Below are 23,458 nucleotides of genomic sequence, written 5' to 3' on the forward strand. Positions count from 1 at the left end.
GAGGATGCTTGAACCCACTATTCCCATGATGCTCTATTCACCATTCTAAGAATAGGAAGATGATCTTCAATAAATTGTTGAAAACATTGTTTTGAATTGAGCCCATTTTATTGATACATAAATCTTTCATACATTAACTTGATGTATACCTAATTCATAGCCGAAATGTGTAACATAACACCATGTGTTAAAACAAGTCATGCAGAGGAATACATTTGGGGCAAATTAACAAAGGGAAGCAAACAAGTACACAATCATGCTGAACTGAAAAGAAATTCTTTAAGGTGTTAAGACTTTTTCTGCAAGGAAAATTTAAACATTCCAAATAAGCTGCTTATTATTAAATGTGTAAGCCAAAAACATCAAAATTTTTGGTTAAAAATTGACAAAATAAAAGAGACAATCTGTTTTATATCATATAAACTGGTATTATACAGGATTCATCATAGAGGACATATTTTGGGCCCAAAGCACCATACAAGTTCTAAAGCAACCAGCTGCATGAATGATGCACCCTTGGAATCTTAGTACGAAACTATAACTTATTAAGAAAAAAAAAAATTAACATATTTTCTGTGGCCAAGAAATTCCCTTTCTTTCATTTCTCAAAAGTATGCTTTAACCAAAACAACTGAACAAAAAAAATCTTCAGATGGATGTGGAAAATGGATTTTCAGAAAAATTTGACAAAGTATGATCGAAATAACATAAAATAAACACTGTATCGAAAGTTTGGAAAAAATCTTCCAAGGATATAAACAAACCCTTCACACAACAAGGAAGGTACAATGTATTTGTGCTTTTGTCTGCAATTATATAATACAAAACTATGTACATACTTTGATGACTATACACATATTTTTTTCACATTCACTTGTCAAAAAAACTAATCTGTACATCAACAATTTATTGCATATTAAAAATAAAACGGGCCACAGAGTAATAAATACTAGTCATCATTACACATAAGTAATAATGTACACACACAGTACCATAAAAAACAAGAATAATCTGGACAGTGTACGTTATGCTAGTTGGCCTCTGTAGTACTTTTTGTTAATGTTTACTCTGACCAGCAGAGTCCATAGTAGTTTCTCATACAACCTATGCACTCAAATACCCAATCAACTGCTTTATTAACACTCCAGAAAAGTAACAATTCTCTACCTGCCCAGTTATAAATGCAAATTTTTGTTGATTGTCAAAGATATTAGTTTTCAGAAAACAAGAACTTCTTATTTTATTCAGAAACCATACAGATACATTAATATAGAAAAAAAAGAATGTTTTCACAAGACAAACAACAGAAATTAAGTGAACACATCTATATTTTGCACCCACTTCATCTGACACCAAAGGGGGCAACATTTGATACACTGAAAATGAAATCTGAAGTGCCCATAATGCAGACTCATTTTGATTTATTACAATTACATAGTGTGGCCTTAGTGCTCCAACAAACTAACAAAGGTGCTACACATAAACTTTTGGTAGAAAAGGAAATGAATAAGAGGGTATGTTATGCTACTGAAACATGTTATCATATAAAACTAAAGGTGATACATATTAATACCTATATATATAAGTAGTGCACCTGTTTCTTGTGATGAGTTTTATGCAATAAATAACAATGGTATTATTACAATGTTGGCAGACGAGGGAAATACTTGGACCTGGTCAGGTAAGAACACACAAAGGGCAAAATTCAGGGAAGGTCGGTAACATGACAATTCTTCCATCTTATTTACTACAGAAGCTTTCCTAGCACTCAGTACTCACAAGAAGAATACCTATAATAAGCCACCGTGGAGGCAATTTATCTATTCCATAAGTATACACTGTTCTTGAAATAGCACTTTCTCCCATGAGTGTTAATTAAAAGATGTGAGTGCTTCTCTTTGAACTCAAGTTTGATTCAAAGTGAAGTTAGGGTAAACAAAGTTCCCACAAGGTTGTACAAGGAAAATCATAACAGGACCAGTACAAGCTTGGCACTATCTTAACATTTAGCATAAGGCAGGGAGATATGAAAATTATATTACAAGTGGTCACAGTTTGTTCATAATTTCATATGTAATCAAAATCCTTGTCAATATTATGTATGCCTTCCACTAAGATGCTAAAGGTAACATTGATATAAACTCTCGGCAGTTAATCCCTTCTTGTTCAAAAAATAAAGACTCCATGACTTTACAACTATTATCTTTGTCATGTGACTTATTTAGCATGCGCATATACATTCTGATGAGCCACAGTGAGGTCACGACCTGCGTCGTGGGCGGAGCTATTCACACACACATGCACACAAAATTAACAGTTCCTGATAATGGCAGACTAAGTCTTGTTGTTCATCTTGTTTTTACTATTGAATTCTATCTTCTCTAGTTTTTTCCAAAGTTCCTCTCTATCCTTCTCCTTTTTCTTTTCTCTGTTAAACGTGAAATTGTCATCAAATTTAAAAATTAATTCTATCATTGACAGTAACTTATTTGAAGAGAATTTCAATTTCCTCAAGATGAATTCACAATGAATTTCTTAATAATTATAATTACACTGAAGTTCTCAAAAATTTCCTCAAGATGAATTCACAATGAATTTCTTAATAATTATAATTACACTGAAGTTCTCAAAAATAATTTAAGAAGCATAGATATCAACATAATTCAAGAAGCATAGATATTAAGAGTAAATTTTGAGGATTTTTTTTAAAAACTAGATAATCTTGTTCTTTAACCTTAATAAAATGTCCATTAGAATGGTGACTTACTTTTGTCTCTCAGCTTTGTAGTTGGCAGTAAGTTCGTCAAACAGTTTACCATTCATTTCCATGAAGGTTTTGAGAACGTTATAAACCAGGGCTACAATGGTTTGATTCCAGTGCTCCTTGGAGATTTTATACAGGGCTGGAAACATGATGGGGAGAACCACATTGGAATTCTCCTCAATCAGGCTCATAATGTAGTCATTGTTCCAATAATACAGCGCCCTCTCTGCAACCTGAAATTATAGAAGAAAAATTAAAATCTAACAGTGTCTAATTTACTTGAAATCTGAAGATTTTCTCAAAAAGACAAAAGATCTGATTTTCTCAAAGAAAAAATAGGTAACTGATTATGGGAGATCCCATATAACGGGTACATGGTCATGCTAAATGACACAATATTAACAAGTGTCTGGCCTTATACATGTATTTAAACAATTCATAGTAAGAGAAAATAACCTTGGTCCTATACCTCATTAAAATTGAACACTTTCTCACTACACACTCTATAATCATCAATGTTCATTGGGGAATAAATGTTTGTAGATTTTGTGGTTCACCCTTATCCATAAAATTTACATCCCTACCAACAGTTACTTTGTCAACATATTTATTTACTGCATAATCTTTACATTAGAGTTGCCTAGGAAACTACATTCCCACAAACGAAGAATATTTCATTGAAAAATCATCGCAAGTTATTAAAACTTTGATCAGAAAAGTTCCTTTGACTCTTATATACATTAAAAGATAACAAAACAGCAATGGTCATAATCTAAGTCAGACTTATTAAGTCAAGATTTGCAACTTACTTGAAAATGTGGACTAGATACACATCTAGAAATCTGCCTGAACAGAGGCTCCATGACTTTTTGGAACTGGGTCGGTTCAATAACATCTAGTATCTCCTCAATTTCTCCCAAGAACATTACCTATTGTAGACAAGAAATGTTACAGAAACCGTAAGAGTGGCAATATAAATGATAAACTAGAAATATGTCTGTTGGACAAGAATCTTTTTCCAATGTTCATTAGTAATACAACATGAAATTTTGTATCTGTGTATGAAGTTGGATGAAAATGCCTTTGTCAAACAAAGGGTCCTCTAAACATTGAGAGGACATGATCAACCAACCTACAATTCCTCCCAATTCTCAAGAGTGTGGGGGAGTGCGTTTAAAAAAAGTTGAAAAATATAAGAACATACGAAATTTTCATTATAAATAGTGCATATGTTTGAGCAACTACATGTATTGCATTTATTTGCAATTCTAAACACAATATACATGTATATCTCTGGTAGGCCCTATTCAGCTACCAACAAAGTCCTATTGATTAAATATTTCATCTTCCATCAACTCACCTCTTTTTGACTACAGGTTTTGGGCCAGAGTTTCAGAAGTCCTTTTATGACCTGAAAGATACCAAAAAAATTATAAGTGTTGTTCTTATTGCAAAATTGACCTCAGCCTAACCCAATGATTAACATATGGGTTAAAAAGCTCACTTGATTAATGAATATGATCACAGGATATTAAAATTATGTCAATTAAATTTATAAATTGTGGTCATCTTGTACTTGATAAGACATTTCGGCAAATTAGTTCTTGGGATTGTGGATCCACCATGGTCATATAAGATAATGGTTTTAAAAAATTTGAATTTACATCTAGTAAGATGCCTGCATGTTGACAAAACAAACTGTGGACTTATATTCTTGAGAATATGTAACATTTTTTTCTTTTAAATTTCCATTTAAACCTTTGACCAGAGGCCAAAATTTGTACTGTTCTAATTCACATTTACGGATTTAGCCAAAAACTGTACGGGGATACATACATATACAGTTCTTTTTGAGAATATTTTTTCTTAAGATTTTCCCATTACTGTATATGTCTGTGGTAATTATTGAGGACCACACCCTAGCCGGGGGGAGAGGGGTTAAACAAACATAAACTACTCTCATTGTCTGTCTACAGAAAAGCAAAGAACAGCAAAGTTATGGGGACCAAGTACCCCCCAATAGAAAAACAAACTTATAAAAGACTATTTAATTTCTTGGCCTAGTAGAACTTAGGTGGGGCTGAAAAATTTAACTTTCAGTCAGTCCTGCATGTCTAGCTAATTTTACTGTGAGTTTCAACACTCCCTAACACCATGAATTTAAACAATCCATTCATGGGAGACTAGTCATAGGATTCATAGCTCATTATCACTCATGACTGTTTTAAATTTCATTTATATCATTTGACAAATTGAGTATAGCTGGTTAAGTTTTTAATCATGTATTCAATGTGATGTTAATATTCCATTAGAGTGAAAAAAGAACACTATTTTACATATCTATCTGATTCTAGCCAAGGGTGACAATCAACCACTCTTCTCTTTACACTCTTAAGAGACTGGGTCAATATTTATACAACCCATAATATTCCAGCCATGTCAACAGTTATAATTTATACTCATTGTTACATTTCTTTTCTTTTTTTTCATACAAAAAAAAAATTCCCCATATTTTGCATTGATTCTGTCTTGGAGACAGAATGTTTAATACACAGTGTATTTAAAATCTTCTTTATCTAATTCATTGTTTTAGCTATAGCTGTCAAAAGACCCATAAAGCAATATTTAAACTGATTAGGTATAGTTGATATAGCAAAAAAGGACTGAACTCCAAATGATGACTGGGTGGTAGTTCGGATCTTGGACCAAGAGTGAAAAGAGGAGAGTCACAGAACTTCATCTTAGGCTAAGAAGTTAAAAAATACAGGCATCATGATTTCAGTCAGTGTGGTATAAAAAGTTAAATATTATATGTATTGTATGAATATATATATATATAATAACCAATATGCATTATATATGATACACTTCTTTTTATAATCATGATTATATACATGTAATTGGAGTGATATAACCACTGTGAACTTTGGCATATCATATAAATGTACTATATGATTTTCAAGGGACTTAAAAAATTAAACTACAGCAATTAACATTAAATCAGTTCCTATAAAGATTGCTTAAAAATACTGAATGGAATAGAAAAAGTAACTTCTAGAAAACACAGAGATAAAGAAAAATAAAATGTTTGATAGGTGGGGCCTTTCATACATGTATATGCACTGATATCATTTCTTAGTAAAAACAAGAGGTATACAAATTCTGCATATATATATAAAAATGTGCTGTGTAAGAAATTCAAGATTAAGTGCATGTATTCTCTTAGAGTCATAAAAGTAATACACCTTTTCATAGATTCAAATTCAAATCACAAAAATAAAAAAAAAACAGAAAAGAAAAGAAAAAGAAAAGAAAAATAGTGCTTGCTATCAAGTTTAGAGAAAAAAGTTGAAATAGAAATTTAAATGGGGAAAAGGGAGAAAAAAAATGTTTCTTTAAAAAATGAACTAAATTTTGTACCCAAAATAAGACTAAAGCACACAATAATTAAAATTTTTAAGATTACTGTGAGCCTAATTGTGGACTTTCTTGTTCACCAATCATATAAAATGTTAAGTCCCTGTTAATTTTTTCTACTTTACTTACTTACTGCCCATGACGCCTTTGGCGTATAGGGCAGTAAGTTAATTTCTACATAATACAGAAAATATTTTGCAAAATAATTTTCTTTAAACATACACTGTATGGTGAAAACAACCATGCATCAATCAATAGAACCAAATAATACTGGGCATACAAATCAAGCACCCACACCAGACCCAGTTATCTCCCCTTGGAGAACTCTCCAGGGTGACCATTTTACCTCCTCAGTTAAGCATGAATCTTTCTCGAGAAACTGCACTGAGCAATAAGCTAACTGCAAGAGAAAGAGAGAAACAAGATGATCAATAAAATGTTTGGAAAGATGTGATTTACCTCTTCTGTCAAGGGGGCATCTTTTTCTAAAAACTGCACGACACAATAAGCCAACTGGAATCAAGAAAACATGGAAATTTTCTGTTAAAATATATTACATTAAAGATAGTTAGTTTGTTATCTATTTAGTTTTCCATCTTGAAACAATATAGTTTTCCATCTTCTTATCAGAAACCTTAATAGAATGGGAAAACAGATTTTTAAACATGTTTACACACTAACTAATATCATGTCAAAGTTAATACTTTAGAGGCAAAATTATGCTCTAAATTTTTGATTATGATTATTACAGATAATTCTATGCTGGATGGGCAAAAAATGTGCTTGAAATTTTTCTATCCAATCCTTGTGCATGATATATTTTATAACAGGGAAGTATTCACAATATCACTATGATAAAAGTTCCTCATACAATAGTCTCTGCTGTAATTAATTAGTTCTGTGGGCTGATAACCTGAATATGAATTATCTCACCTGGGCATGGTACAGATTCAGAGTCTTTGCCTTGTGGAGAGGTATCAGAACTTTAATTAAAAACTGCTTGTGCTCTGCTTTCAGAGGTAACGCAAAACCATTAATAATGCTGAAAGAGATTACCCAATATCAGTGATATTACTTCACAATTCCTCCATCGGAAGAAATAATGGCTGATGAAATGTAAATTTCATCCTAAAGTAGACAGTTCATCAAAGTAATTGACATTAATCTCATTTATTTAATCAAAGGCACTGATCAAAGCCCGAAATGTCCTTGAAATAATGCATACAAGAGCAACTTGAAAATTGATTCTAAAGACTTATATTTTTTCCTCCAAAATATTCTTCTTCTGTATGGTTCAAAATAGAACTCACCTGCCTAAAATCTCTAACAATTCTCCAACACCATTAAAAGATTCTGTTTCATATATAAACCTGAAAGAAAGATAGAATAGTTTATAGACAGTGATAGTGAAGAACATGTAACACATACCAATGAATTCTCACTTATCTACTGATCAACTGGTCAAAATTTGATATTGTGGCTTCTCTCACTTTCACAGAATCATTTAAAGTTCTTTGTCAAAGGTAAAATTTGTGAACAAAAAATAAATACACATTTCTCTCATTGTGTTGACATAAAAAGTAAAAGTGACTGCTATGTAACAATCTGACAAAAAGCATCATATTTTTTTTCTTTAATAAGCTTTTAGTTGCCAAGGAATTTTTTCTACACCTTTACAAAAACTTGCAAATTGGGAGATATAAATTTCTTCCTTGCATTGTATCGACTTTGCCCATTACATAGCAAACCCAGGAAAACAAAATCCCATTCACTCACCTGAGGAAGATATTATTTATCTGTTTCCTAATGAAAGCTCTAAGGCCTAAAAATTTGCCATATATCCTATGTAACACTGTCTTCAAAAAGTCTCTTTCCCTAGGATCTTCACTATCAAACAGTTCCAGTAACTACAAAGAGAGACATCGTCTCAATGGAAAATAACAAGAAAGAGAGATGAACATGGCACAAGAGAAAAAAGACTGTGTACTGAACGTCAAATTTTACCTGAAGAACAAACTTTTGGTCTATATATTTCTTTGCAAGGCTTGGTTGAAAATCTGGAGATTCTAAAAACCTTAGGAAGAATTCATAAACAATCTGAAAAGAACAAAATTATATTGAATAAAAACCCCAAAATTTTGTGTGTGTGTGTGTGTTTTTTTTTTTTTTGCTTGTTTTTTGTTATGAATCAACTTCTCAATATTGTTCGAATAAACAAAATTTTCAAATACACCATCAATATCAACTCGAAAGTAAATTTACACTGTTTTATGAAATAATCTGTTAACTACCTGTAAATGTGGCCAGGAGGCCTCTAGGGTGGGGTCGTCTTCCTCCGGGTCAAAGTCAGGGTTGTCATTTGGCGGTAATGTACGGAATATATTACAAGCAATCTGAAAGTACAAGATATAAAACATCTAGTATCTGCAGTCTTGTGTTCGAATGGAATACACAATATTTAAAAAAACATATCAGCTTATTAACATGGTCAGTGATCGATACATTGTTTATTGCATGTTCTATCCTGTGATAAATCTGGAATTACAGATTTTTACCTCTTTATTTCATGCCAATGTCTTAATGTTAAATGACCCACGTACATATTTACTAATACATACACATAGGATCAGTCTAGCCACAAGGACTGGATTTTTAAATCCCCCTCATGTACTTGATGCCAATTAAAAAACATCAAAATAGATAGTATACACTGCATGTGAAATCTTGAGGAGACACTTAATTACAAAATCCATGTGTCTATTTAAAACACCAATCATTTCTCCTCTTCCATGACTTGACTACCAAACACAACTGATAAAACAGTGTTATTTTTTCATTTCCAAATTCATAATATAACAAATTTACTAAACATAGGGCATTGAAACCACTTGGATTAATGCTTAAGGATTAAACTTCCCCTCTGTGTTTATGCTGTTTATAGCTGGGAGAAATTCCATTAAAGATGACTGTTAGAGACCAACTAGAAAAAAATAGACTCATAAGACCCCGAGCTTGTTATTGGATACTAGCAATCTATAACGTGGATCATTTATTTGATCAAACATTTAAACAAGGCATTGCTAGGCAATAAACCTCAAATCTGAAATTAAACAGTACAAATATTAACAGTTTTGAACCATGGTATGTGTGTTTCACCCCACATACCACCAACACTGTAGAGGATATAAAAGCACAGATATTTGATATTTCAGACAATACAATGTATACAACACCCACCTCCACCCCATCCCCTTCTATACTTTTCACCTGGGGCTAGTGATTTTATTGCTACCACTAGCCTGTGGGCTAGTGCTTGAATTTTTTAATCACACCCTCCTGATACTGCATCTGAACAGGCTTGCATCACTAAGATGTATTGGACATACTTGTATCACATTATTTATTGTACCTGCATCATACAGTTGTCAAACATATATAAGAAACTTGAAATTTCTAAGAACTATGAACTACTGACTTAGTAATTCAAACCAAATCTAAGCATTGAACTCATAGAATGATAACCCCCTCCTTTCTATAAGAGTATAATGGAAAGTACAACCCTACCCTCCACCCCACCTTTAAAGCAGTGGGTATGAAAATGAAGATTTTCTGTGACACAGTGTATTTAACTGAAGTAAACTTCAGTATTGAATAATCAATTTTTATTATTCCATTCAAATGCATACATAAGATATGATTTTCTCAGAGACAAAAACAGGTAACTGATGATCCCATATCCATACAGTAATGCTAAAGAACAGAATATTAACAAGTGTCTGGCCTTTAGTTTAAACAATTCATAGTCAAAGAAAATAACCTTAGTCCTAATACCTTAATAAAATTGAACAATTTTCCAAATGTTTGGACATGAAATGACGTATGAGTCTGAACTGCAGCAGACTTAGAGCAGTGTGACTGACATGAGCTGATAGATAATAGTTACATGTACTGCTGTACAGACAGCTGAGTAGGAGTCTAGCATCATCTGTTATGTACACCTGCCACTGGCAGAAAACAACCTCGGGATTACAATGCAAAATGTTTAACCATGTTAAAAAGAAGTCATCATCTGTAAGTGGGTAGGTGCTAATTTCTAAAACCTTAAGTATCTGCTAATTCTTAGGGCAGCAGGTAAATATGATTTTTTGGTCAAATGGAGTACAAACAACATTAAAGTACTGAAATCACTTTTTCTTCACTTTATTTTCGCGACAGTATGCTCGCGAAAATTTAATTCTCGCGTATAATAGTATTCCTTAGGAGTATACAGAGAGCAGTTACCACAATTCGTGAAAATTTTGTCTCACTAATCAAGAGTCAATGACTATCTCGCGAAAATAAGGTGTCGCGAAAATTTAGTGATCTACAGTACTCTCATATTGAATCTTCAAACCTGATTGGTTAAGAAACATTTTTAAAAATTATCACATTATCCCATGAATATGATTGCTTTCACAAGTGGTAAAATACAGCAATGGGTATATATGGGTAACAACACTATTATATACAAATGTCTCAACAGTCTCATTTGATCATTTCAAGAAACAAAATTAAATGTGTGCAAGATGTCATTTCTTAAATTTAAAAGTAAATGGTAGATGCTTACTTTAAAACTCATTTACCTAAATAAAATATTACTCTTACCATATAATCAATAGTGAGATTAAAATTGTCAAGACTAATCTCAAATTTAATTAACTATAGCTGATTTCAGATTTCAAATTGAATGTTTGCATTAGCCGACAGAAAGGAAGATCAAGACCAAGCAGAAATGTTATAGTGCTTGCTAAAGAAACAAACCAGCTAGAAATGAGGAAATCAATTTTTTAGAGAATGTAAATGTCTTTACTGGATAAACAGGAAACTATCGATATATTAATGCAACAGTGGGAAAAAATTTCATTAAATGTAAACACAAGATAAAATATTCACTTTTTGTTTGAAAGTGTCTCCCACTGTCTAGAGCATATAATCTCAAATCTTAAACAAACCCTGTTCTCAACATTCATTTGTCTCTAAAAGAAGAAAACTGTGTTCTCTATGGTGACATCCTTACACATTACAAGATTGATTAAAAGCCTAATAACCATTTCCATCATGATAAAATTCTATTAAGCATCTGGTAATTTGAGAAAAGTCCCTTAATATTTTAATGGCTTCTCCCAAATACAATTTGCTCAAAATTAACATCGATTCACCTGTTACAAAAAAGATTTCGAGAGTTAAAAATAGTTCCTCAGTGAGCTTGCCTAGGCTATAAATATCCTGCAGTGACGACAGAGTGTGATCACTCCTTCAATTCCATTCACATTCCTCAGATACACAGCACAGCAATGTGTGAAAATTAAACTGGCTTTACATGTACTCCACAACATCGCCTTGACAGTCAGTGTTAAAACAAGCAAACTTCACACTTTGTACCAACTGCAATGCATATTCCTGACACATGAATACAAATCTATGAACTTTCAACAAAACATGTATTTTTTAAAACGCATATTGGTGTCTTATTCTGCATGTGGAACAGTTATCATGTCTTGGATGTATTCAGGACCATAGCAGCAAGGTAGCTTATTTTTTGCTAGCCTAGTAGCTGATATGAAGGAAGGGCTAGCAAAATCATTTGATGCTAGGTGGTAACCTAAACCTATAGTTATCAATTCACATCTCATGATGAACTAACATAAACCAAAGTTATTTCCTCTATCTTTATTTACCCCTGGTAGACAAAACATTTTCATTGGACTTGGCCTTACTTTCAGTTTCAAATGATTTATTGTTATTGAGTGTATCCAAAATCTGACACCAAGGCAAAAGGCCCTTTCAGGAAACCTACACGTTAGATATCTATCTAGATTAGCATTAATTAACTGAAACAGCTAACAAACTTTTGCATATTTACCCATAATTCCTGCATATCAAGATATGAAATATATTTTGATATTTTTCGTACAAATATATCTATTAAAAAGAATTTCTCACCTTACTTTGAATGCAATATATACTGCAAACTACCAGGTACGTATACTTTTTTTTTAATTGCAAACAAGTCTTGGAAATGTGCAATATGAAAAAAAAGGCCATGTCCTTTGAATTTGACCACAAACTTATGATCAAGAATAAACGTAAAACTCTGTTCTTTGGTCTATATATTAAACTTTTAATACTAGTGACACATGCAAGACACATTATAGCATTTAACATCCTCATGCACTATGGCTATCAATCTATTATCTGCCTTAGTAATTCACACATTCTAAATCTGTATACTTATCCTTTTTCTAAATGACAGTACTCTTACAAACCCTTCACTGTCAGACCATATTGATCACAAAGGAAGAGGAGAAATCATTGGGTAGTTATCTCAGAGGTTCAAATTAGGTGTCTAGATATACATGTCATTCAGGCACAGTTTCATCAAGACTTGCTATAGAGATCAATCATCAGACTTTGCCTTTCTCCTTCTAAGGGCAAAATTGTACAAAACCACCATGAATATGGTACCATGTTATCCATGTACCAGTAATCAAGATCCTTGATTTAGAGATTTTGCTTTCAGAACCTTTTCTCCATATTTTGTTTTAATCTTCTTGACTTCAATTTAAGGATGACATATGGACAAAATAAGTTTGCACTATTAAATAGATGTTCTGTAATGCTAAAAAGCCTTGTATATTTGGACCATCCAGCTAACCTGCATGTTTCATAAGAAAGCAGTCACTTGTGCATATATCTTGCCTGTAATATACATACAATTACATAAATTCCCAAGGCTTAAATTAGGTTGCCAAGAATGAGGATGTGACCGACTCACCAAAATCCACCCTACCAGATTTTTTTTACCAGTTCAAAAATCTTCTTTTTTTTTTTTAAGTTTCCATTTTCATCCAATATATTTTTTAGACGTAAGTCTCCATTGCACCTATGCCGTTTTTAAAAAGGAACTGATGTGTTCTGATATTTGAGCAATAAAAGATTGAATTCATTTAAAATGCTTTAATTTTCTTGTTTGATTAGTAAGGTGAAATCTAAGTCATAGTTAATACCTCTGTATAATTGAAATTTATTTCTGACATTTTGTCTCAAAAAAAAAAAAGAAGCCTACCTACCTATTCACACCTAAAATGATGAGGCGCGTTACTGCAAAAATAATTTTTTTTAAGGATGGCCTGATGATTTCTTTGAGACAGATTTTGTTACAAATATCTTATATGTTAAAAATCCTGAATCTTTATCAACTGATGACCATCATCACTTCATATGATCCATAAAACATGCTTCACTGAAATGGAATTGGGAAAAATTTCAAGCAACTGCCCACATGAAAGATAAGGAATTATGACTTTTATGGTGGCAAACACTCCTCATTATGACTTGAGGTCATATATGCATAGTTCTTGGAGACAAAAAAAACCTGGACCAACACTAACTCAAAAATCTGTATCATAATTCTTTGCCTTTATAAATAAGGAAAACTCACACAAACTCCATACCTTCGTTAAACATGACCATTACATAATTTGAAACTCTTGGTACATGTTTAAATGAATGACTCACCTCCTTAGTTAAAAGCGCAATCAATTCAAGTCTTCATTTTACTCTTAGATACCAGAACATGCTTTTAACATGTTTAAATATTAAAATTATTAAGATACACACCATGCGGACGACCTCTGGATACACAGGTTCAGCCAGGACACCTCGAGTAGCTGTGATGTAATCCACAAGTTCGTTAAGACATGCTCTTTTCACCTCTTTACTTTTGAGGTCAGATACAGGGTCCATAAAGTCAAACACAACACAACATTGCTGTAATTTCTTAATGAACAATTCTTGTTGCTCTGCAGGTACAGTGTCTGAAAATAAGTACAATTTAAAGTAAGTATTGGAGCTTTGACATACCAGAAAATTGAAATGTCTTCTCCAATCTGATTGAAAACACAATTTTGTCCACAATCCTACCCAAAATTTATGGTTTACCTGAATCTTTCATCATTAAAAAAAAAAAAAAATTCAATCCATAATATAGTGAAGTATCATTTCAGCAGGCTGCTATATTTGCTTACCAGGAATACTCATCAAGTTATAAATGAGTTATCAAGTAGGCATAATAAATGAATACACATCTAGTAATAATTCGACTCTTTACATACAATTCGCCAAAAATAATTGAATTCTTCTGAATTAAAAATTAATAGTCATATTTTTTAATTCAAAAGCAGACTGTGTTCAAATGAGAAATGTTGAAGCTTATATAGCGTTCAGATGAGGAAAATATTGAAGCTTAGACATAAATCTGTCCTGGGAATGGGATACACAACTCAAGCCAGTTTACATCTTAATAATTTTATTTGTTTTGGGCTTTCGGAGGGGATAGGTAACAAGATTAAACATTAACTAAAACATTAACTTGAATATCTTCTACACAATGTTTTTATACAACAAAAATAAATGCAGTGTGGAGTACACTTGAAATTTTAGAACCTGCAGTATCCATGGACATGTCTGCCAAGAATCCCACTGGAATGCGGCTCTTTAATGCTAATTCAAAAACGATTATGTATGTATCGTGTTATAAATGTGATAAAGACTACACACATGTGTTGATTTTTCCCAGTCTAAGGACCAAAGGTTGGGATGGGCCTTACCTTTCAACTGCGGTAATGCTTGCAGTTCGGGGGCATTTTTGGTCCGATAATGCGATGAGCCTTGAGACCGTTTTTGTTTTTTCGACTTCACTGCAGTTTTGCTAGTGAATGGATCTATACGATCTACCGCTCTTGCAGACATGGTTTATCTTACGCTGAAGAAAAAACCTTGATAATGTACATAAGTTATCAATTGTTTTGCCTTTTACGAGAACATCATGGCTTCTACATATGCATATTTGTCAAATCCGTGGTAACACAAAACCGGTCTCGTTCTGTTAAATCCCAAATACTATGCCGTAAAAATTATGTTCATGTCCACCGCTAACAAGTTTGGTATTCGAATGAAATACTTTCGTAATCCATACAATAAAGACAGGCTGATAAACAATATCTTTCTTAGCAGAAATATAGGTTGCTAGTTCAGTTGTGCAGTTTTATCACGTCATGTGGTAAAGAGGACGAGATTAAGCGAGATTTGAGTCTGAATAACAAATTTGAGAGGGAAATTCAAATAAGATATCACTTGGATCTGAAATAAGTCTAAAAAAAAATTTCAATTAACAAAATATACTGTATTACAATAAATGTAAACATTTCGAACCTAAACCTTTTACTTTTTTCATTTTGAGAATTCACAGATAGATCGCATCTTGAGGCAGTTTTCACCCCCACCCCCCTCGCTTGCATCTAAGAGAGTCCTTGTGAAACTTTAAGGACATCCCACCTATTTAGAATTATTCTTTATTATTATTATCAGAATTATTATTTTTTGTCAAAAACAGCAGATACCAAATAACACGTATCATTGGCCTCGGAAGCAAATAAAAAAGGGGGATGCCGCTAAGTGAAAGACCAAAAAAAAATTAAAAAAACTTGACAAGTAAAACAAAAAGGGGGGGTATGGTCCTTTGCCCGAACACGAAAATCTTATTTCGTGGGGGGGGGGGGGGGGGGGGGGGGGGGGGGGGGGGGGGGGGGGGGGGGGTAGGATCGAACTTCTTTCAGTACCAAATTTTTTGAAAGGTGGGGGTTGGGGGAGTTGGGGGTTGGGGGTTACGCCCAACGTTCAATGCTTATTTTATGTCTATATCTGCAATCCCCCACTCCCCGCCGGTTCCAGCGTCCATGCCTATTGTTTCTTTTGTCAGCCAAAAAGGAGAGGGACCTGTACATGTCACCTTGATATTTAGGAGCATTCAAACTCAAAGGTCAACGTCAAGAGATAAATAATAATGTTACTGAAAGAAAAAAAAAACTTGTTTCAATTAATATACATGTGAAATATGAAAGCCCTGGCATAACTGAACCATTCCAAAGTTATGGGCAAGATAAAGGTTTTTTGTGTGTTTTTTAATGTGGATAATGATCAGACTCCAAGGTAGGTCTAAGGTCAAACTTAAGTTACCCAGGGGAAGGTCTTTTCATATAAAATATTCATATGAAATATTAAAGTATTTGCCCAACCATAGCCAAAGTAAAAGTATTTCAAAAATAGGTCAACGTCAAAGGAAAGGTCAAGTTCACAAAATGCTGATGCAAATGAATAGACCTGACCAATAATTGTTTTTTTTTTTTTTTTTTTTTTTTTTCATATTATTTTTTTTGTTTGTTTAAAAATTTTTTTTTTTTTTTTTTTTTTTTTGGTTTTTGTTTTTAGCAACTAAGCTTTGACTTGGGCCGACAGCAGAGCTAAACCCAAAGTAACTGCAGAACTGTAGCTCTCCGAAAAATATATTGACAAACCGGAGAGCTACAGTGCCACCCATTGAAAAAAACTGTATATTTGTTGCGCACAAAAATTTGCGCTTAGTTCTACTTATTCTACAAAAATATTACCTGAATTGAAAAAAAAAGCTAAATTAAAAAAAAAAATCTTACTTTTATATCATGTACACTCGTAATTTAATTGACATCTGCACGAAGCATGTTAGACCGAATTATCTTGCAAACAAATATGGCAGTAAGACTTGACGAAATTTTCGATGATCTTAATTTCAGGGCCAGGAGGGCTATTAAACAACAATTATAAGAAACGTTTTGTTGTTGAAACAGCGAAAGAATATCTTAGGATCACAGGTTAGTAATACTTTGATGTGACGGTTTGAAAAACATGGAAAAATAAATTGAGAAACAGCGCACTTTTTGTGCGCAATAAATATACTTTTTTTTTTCAAAGGATGGCACTGTAGCTCTCCGGTCTCTCAATATTTTTTTTCGGAGAGCTACAGTTCTGCAGCTAAACCCAAAATGAAAGGATATGAGAGCTAAATAGCTTCAACCCAATCAAATTAAAAGTTACGAACAAGGTGAAAGTTTCTACGGACAAACAGACTGTTAGGCGGACGGACATGGCAAGAGCTACACATTCCCAAATCTTCGATTACCATTACGGGGGTAGAAAAATCGCATTGTGTAACCACACCTTTAGACTACAAAACCAAACTGACCTGTTACATTAAACCTTTTTGCAATTTCTATATATAAAGAAATCATGTGAAAGACCTCTCTTTAAATAGATGGTAACCGTGGCGGTTTATGCAAGCTATTCCCACTTTTTGAAAATCAGGTAGAAAAAAGTGAAATTTCACGTGGGAGTAGGTGGAATTTTTGTGTAAACAAATAATTAGCTGAATAAACATGTCATTACTGTGAAACAGTAATTATTAAACCACTTGGAGTAAAGGACAGGTAAATTTGCTATTTTAAATTTTAAAATCTGGCTTTTTACTTCTATTTCAATGAGAAATTAGTCTTTTTCAAATAAAAATAGCAGATAAATTATTTATTTAGATTAATTAAAAAATCACATCGCAAAAGACCGATGTATGGTAAAAAATTTCATAATATAGAGCAATTAAGATTTTCATAATAATTATACACATGCAAAAGTATATATTTCAGTGAATTTAAGTATATTTTAAATATTTTTTTGATAAATATATTTATTTTCTGTCTGAAAATGTACAAAATAATTGTAAAATACAGGTAAATCTAAGATGGGATATAATTAGTCTAATTGCTGTTAAAACCAATTAATTAATCAAAACATCTATTGTTATTTGCAAGTGAGAATAGGTGGAATTGAGATTTTTAAAAAGTGGGAATAGCTAGAAGACACCACCGTGGCTACATTTGGTTGCAATTTTTATAACAACATGGTGATGTATACCCTGTAAAAGCTTTAATACACTAATGATATAGGTTTTACATTACCAACAATAGAGATATAATATAATTATAACGAAAAATATTTGTCCTTGCGTAAATATGTCTTGAGACACTTTTAGCAATATGATTATAAAAATATAAGTACCCTGGTTGTCATGGTAGTACAGCATGTATACTCATTTTTATATGCAATGCTCATTAATACTAGGACTACCGTAAAACGACTAGAGGTAAATCATTACTGCATGCTAGAAATAAAATTGGTTTATGGGAAGCAGACAGAAAACCTTTGGCTACCAGAGATGTAACATGAAAAGTCTAACTAATTTAACTTAGATAATTTTTGCTGCATTATAGGAGCGTTTACATGGTTTAGGCCTAATCAACGGAGTATTTACTCAAGGTTAAATGTTATAATATTTTTTGTTAATTTATAAGTTTGATTACCTTTTAATCATAGAAAAAATGCATTAAGTATCTTGATATCTTAAAATTGTACTAGTCAGATAGAACCATAATTATGATAAAAGAATATTATTGCTTTCGTTACCATGGAAGGAAAATGTTTAAACCCCCCCCCAATTCGTTATAACACTGTTCCTTATATGTTTTTAGCTTTTTCCACCCCGACGGTAAGTCGGGTTGCATATAGAAATAAATTTTAGGAAGTTAAGAAATTCAAATACAGTGGCACATATCCAAGGAGACAACACCGTCTAGGTTTTTTTTCTTCTCAAAGGTGGGTTAAAGTCAAAGGTCTAGGTCAAAAGACCTGTACCAAAGAAAGGTCTTGTAAGATAATGGAATTTGGAATTATTCCGAAAAATCTTACGTTTTCCAGTTTGTTTTTTTTTTAACGATTTTGATATTTTAAAATATCAAAATCGTAAAAAAAAAAAAAAAAAAAAAAAAAAAAAGCCTGTAAAACGTCAGATATTTCGGACTATTGTGGAATATGAGTAATGCTTCAATGCAACCAATCAACAATTATGGCTAAGGGTAAAATCCAAACAAACCTCAGAGTAAGGGGCAAAAAAATATATAGTCTTCTAGAATGTCTTCGTCATTCATCAGAATCATTTGATGTACGAACTACTATAAAGAAGCACGATTTTCTAATCTCGTATGCGCTTTTAATCATACTTCTCATTCATGAAATCACCAAGAACATTTTGACATTGAATTATAGGACACAATCCCAAAAAATCATGAGTTCTGTAGGTTCATATCTTTATTCTAACACACTTGTGAAGTGTGCTGTTGCAGGAGCTGGGCTTTGTTTTCTTGGATATTGCATATATTTTGATAATAAGCGAAGAAGTCATCCAGATTTCAAGAAAAGACTGAAAGAACGTAAGCAAATAGATCTACCTTTGATTTCATCAGGTTGGGCAAAGTTCCTTTTTGCTATAGAACGGGATTATTCTTTTTTTCAGTAATAAAAACATTACTGTCATACAGTTACTTATGAATTTTCACAAAGTCAAGTTAGCTAGAGTCCTCTCTGTGGAAAAATCTTGGATCCGCCCCAAGATACTTGTAAAACTTAAAAAGCATATGCTTTATGTAAAATGTCAACTGTGTGACCTTTAAGGTGAGCGCAGCCTTTTCAATTTTAATTAAGATAGCTACATCTCTTCAAACCGCAGGTGACTTTTGGTATGTCTAGACTCTGATATCACATGATCTTGTTAGCTGCAGATCTGTAGCTCTCCGAAAAAATATATATATTGATAGACCGGAGAGCTACAGAGCCACCCATTGAAAAAACTGTATATTTATTGCGCACAAAAAAAGTGCGCTCGATTCTTGATTAATTCTTCCAAATCCTTACCTCAATTGTAGAAAATGGAAGATTTCAAAAAATTCCTCTCTCCTCTATCAAGTTCTCTTAGTTCACATCTAAAAGCATGCTACCGTATGTTTGAAACCAAAATGACAGTATAAATAAGCATCACGATTGCAAATCAGGGCCAGGAGGATATATACAACAATTATGAGGAATGTTTTGTTGTGGAAAGAGTCAAAGAATATGTTAGGAACACACAGTTAGTAATATTTTGAGATTTCAGTTTTAAAAACATGGAGAAATAAATCGAGAACCGAGCGCATTTTTTTGTTCGCAATAAATATAGTTTTTTCTATTGAGCTCGCTTTGCAACTCTCCGGTCTATCAATATTTTTTTTTCGGAGAGCTACAGATCTGCAGCTAATGATCTTGTATGAAAGTTCAGTTATCAAGACAGTAGCTTGAACAGTGCTAATTCTTGTAGAGAACAATTCATCAACTAATTTCTGAAATTTCTAGTTACGAATATTTAGATTCTTATTCATTCATAAAATTTTATAGTTATATATCGTATAATATAAGTAGAAATAAGCTTCATTCCTTAAATAAAATTCCTTTTCTTCGTTGACATTTTTGATCGGAATATACGGTAAGCATTCACTTGATTTAGGATCAAATTGAATGTTACTGTTATATGAGACTTGTCATTCAGATAACAAATTTAAAAAAAAAAGAAGGTAGGATGGATTTCATTCTGTCCTAGCTGGCAAAGAAAATTCCTTCAAAACCCAAAGCTTTAAGGTTTTTCAGAACTTATTAAGGCCAAAATAAAAAATACTCCTGTTTCCTGTCACCCGACCTACCCTACATTTAACCCTCCGACCCTAAAAGTTTTTATTACATTTTCATTTTTTGGATAACTATTTTTCTAAAATACTGAAGTTGACTAATGATATTTACAGAATTAATACATCACAAGTGTACAGGTTACCGTTACTTTATAAATCTTGATTAACAAACTTGCTTTGAAACTGTTAACATATCATTTTCTTGTTATTACAGTTATTACATGCTATATGTTCTGCATTCATTAAATTTTGAAAATAAAATTTTTTCTCAAAATAAAATTTTTTCCCTACCTACTGACCCTAATTTTTTTGGTCAGGGGACAGGAAACAAGAGTATATTTTATTTTGGCCTAATATAATCAACTTGAAAAAATCCCAATGTACCAAATATTGCAAGATAAGTACTATATCATTCTGATCCATTGCATATATATTAGCCACACTAAGTGAAGAGAATACAGTAAGAGATAATAAGACTGCTGCTGGGTGCTATTTAAACATATTTAAAATACATTCTTTTTAATAACTGTTCATATATTAAGCAGAGTTGTCCCTAAGAGGAACCCAAACCCCTTTCTACTTTTTAATGCTCCCTGCTATTATAATTCTTAGGGACAATCCTGATAAGTGATCATTTATTTTATAAAATGTACCATCTTCCTTTGACTTTGCAGGTCGTAATCAATCAAGAGTGGGAAAGACATCAAAAGCTGCTGACATTCAGGTATGTCTTGCAAGAATAGTGCCATTGCAAAGGAAATCATGGACAATTTAACCCAACTGTGGTTTGATGGTTATTAATATATCTGTAATTATTTTAGTTGATGACAGATGTTTGTCAAAATTCAGTATAAATCTGATAACTTGTTAAATGAATTGTAGCTTCCAGACTTACAAAACCAGGAGGCTGTTCAGAAGTTTTTCTTTGAGCAAGTCCAACTTGGAGAGGAACTACTGGCAGCAGGTAAAAGTTATTGTTCCAACAAAGAAAGCTTTGTTTAAATACTTTACCAATCTTTTCTTTGTATATTAAATGTTTACCAAATTACCAATACATATATACTGGTACATTCCTTCTTTTGTTCTTTTTTATGTCAGAAGAAAGGAACAATTACAAGTAGAGCATTTCTACTGTTAGTTTGGACTATCATACTGTAAAGAGGGGTTTTTGGACTGGCCACAAATTTTATGGAATGGGGTCTACAAGTTACATTATACCATTATATGTGGCGGATGTAATTTTGGTGCATATTTTGAATACATTAATTGTTTTTATGTAATATAAATTGTCTTTGATCTGCATTGGTGAAAAAATGTGCTGAAGTATGAAAGTACAAATGTATATATGTACTTTTATTCATCAACAAACCACATACAAATCTCAAAAATCACCTAAATTGATTATTTTCTAGATAATTTTTGCAATAATCATTTGGTGAATAGTAATGGGCTAAAGCAGGCCAACATTGCTGGCATATCCTAATTTTGATGATAGGAAATGATGCATGCACCAATTAATAAACAGAGTGTAATTTACTCTATTTTCCCTATTACCACTTTTTCTGATGTGAAATAAACAGTATATGTCACTGTTTGACAGTTTTGTGTGATGCAAGTCATAATAAGCATGACACCACCTACTGCTAGTCCAAACTATTAATAGATTTTCTGTATAAAAGGTGTAAATTAGGATGACAAGTTTCAAATGCAAGAATTTGCAAAATCATCATATATTTATTTTACCATATAAACATCAACACTTTTTACTAAATGACAGGTGATATTGAGAATGCTGTAGAACACCTGAGTAATGCGGTACCTCTGTGTGGACAGCCACAGCAGCTTCTTCAGGTTCTGGAGCAGACTTTGCCACCTCAGGTGTTCCAACTCTTAATACAGAAACTACCAGAAGTCAACAAGGTAAAATAGCTCTTATATCTGTATAAAATCATATGAATATGGATCTCATGTTTTTGGTAATTATCCTTGCATTACATTGTATTATGAAATAGACCTGTCACCATAAGTTTCATAAAACACTCAAAGCATTGAAAGCTGTGTTACTGAAATAAAATACATCCAAAAAAACTTACATATTTTACAAAGATCTGTAAATAAAAAAAATCTGAAAGATGGCATTTAAAATGGAATCACAATGATAAAGTGGTTTTTGTTTTTCAGAAACTGAAAAGGCTTTTAAAAAAATGCACACTTACTTCAGGTTAATACTGAAATAAAACCTTCAATTTTCATTTTAACATGTAAATTTAAATCAAATTATGTATGAATTTTTTTGCATCAATAAAAGAATTCTCATACACAAATACTTTGTATATATATGTATAAAATTTAATCATAGTAAATATGCCGTGAATGTCGTTACGCGTTATGACCAGATTTTTTACTTTCCAAATCTGGTCATGACCAGATTTTTACATGCTGGAGGTTGGCCAAAGCATTGAAAGGAAATAAAATACCAAAAAAACCTTGACTGTTGTTGAAGATGATGTAGAGTATGGCCTCCTCATTTCAAATGTGGGAAGACAAACTGTTGTTGAAGATGAGAGAGAACAAAAGATATCAAATCCATTTTATGATTGACTGATAAACCATGAACACTCTTAACAGCACATGCCACAGACCAATACCTGATTTGTACATACATATGTCAGAGAGGATATTTGTGATATGCTTCTGAATTTTTATTAAAAGCTTAAATCATTAAACATAATTTAAAAAGACATTTTTTATCTTTTTAACTGGTAGCAAAATGAAATATGTATTTTTTCATTTTCACCACTTCCTCTAAAACACAGACAGG

The 23,458-nt window shown here is 32.4% G+C and overlaps 2 protein-coding genes across 2 annotated transcripts; one reads left to right on the plus strand and one right to left on the minus strand.

Annotated features, from left to right (window-relative positions):
- Nucleotides 1-86: 86 nt before the first annotated feature.
- On the minus strand, nt 87-15,287 carry LOC134269674 (serine/threonine-protein phosphatase 2A 56 kDa regulatory subunit alpha isoform-like). Its single transcript, XM_062751882.1, has 12 exons — nt 14,830-15,287; nt 13,841-14,037; nt 8,473-8,574; nt 8,186-8,278; nt 7,958-8,088; nt 7,492-7,551; nt 7,115-7,223; nt 6,641-6,694; nt 4,125-4,175; nt 3,574-3,693; nt 2,768-2,997; nt 87-2,428 (listed from the first exon to the last, which is right to left on the minus strand). Exons 1-12 carry the CDS (start codon nt 14,969-14,971, stop codon nt 2,335-2,337), a joined length of 1,383 nt encoding a protein of 460 aa, XP_062607866.1. The 5' UTR covers nt 14,972-15,287; the 3' UTR covers nt 87-2,334.
- A 3,866-nt stretch (nt 15,288-19,153) lies between these two features.
- LOC134269671 (mitochondrial import receptor subunit TOM20 homolog) lies at nt 19,154-23,289 on the plus strand. The gene is made up of 5 exons (XM_062751879.1): nt 19,154-19,353; nt 21,312-21,361; nt 21,520-21,601; nt 22,415-22,557; nt 23,266-23,289. Exons 1-5 carry the CDS (start codon nt 19,209-19,211, stop codon nt 23,287-23,289), a joined length of 444 nt encoding a protein of 147 aa, XP_062607863.1. The 5' UTR covers nt 19,154-19,208.
- Nucleotides 23,290-23,458: the final 169 nt, after the last annotated feature.

This window comes from Saccostrea cucullata, unplaced genomic scaffold, assembly GCF_032062105.1.
Source record: "Saccostrea cucullata isolate Sc308-1 unplaced genomic scaffold, CSIRO_AGI_Scuc_v1 ctg3010, whole genome shotgun sequence".
Taxonomy (NCBI): Eukaryota; Metazoa; Mollusca; class Bivalvia; order Ostreida; family Ostreidae; genus Saccostrea; species Saccostrea cuccullata.

Coding starts and splice junctions, on each gene's coding strand:
- LOC134269671 (XM_062751879.1), top strand. CDS start 19,209: ATGAGTTCTGTAGGTTCATATCTTTATTCTAACACACTTGTGAAGTGT. Junction 19,354..21,311: donor CAAGAAAAGACTGAAAGAAC/GTAAGCAAATAG, acceptor TTGACTTTGCAG/GTCGTAATCAATCAAGAGTG. Junction 22,558..23,265: donor AACTACCAGAAGTCAACAAG/GTAAAATAGCTC, acceptor CACTCTTAACAG/CACATGCCACAGACCAATAC.
- LOC134269674 (XM_062751882.1), bottom strand. CDS start 14,971: ATGTCTGCAAGAGCGGTAGATCGTATAGATCCATTCACTAGCAAAACT. Junction 14,038..14,829: donor AGCATTACCGCAGTTGAAAG/GTAAGGCCCATC, acceptor ACTTATTTTCAG/ACACTGTACCTGCAGAGCAA. Junction 8,575..13,840: donor ATCCAGAGGTCGTCCGCATG/GTGTGTATCTTA, acceptor TTGTACTTTCAG/ATTGCTTGTAATATATTCCG.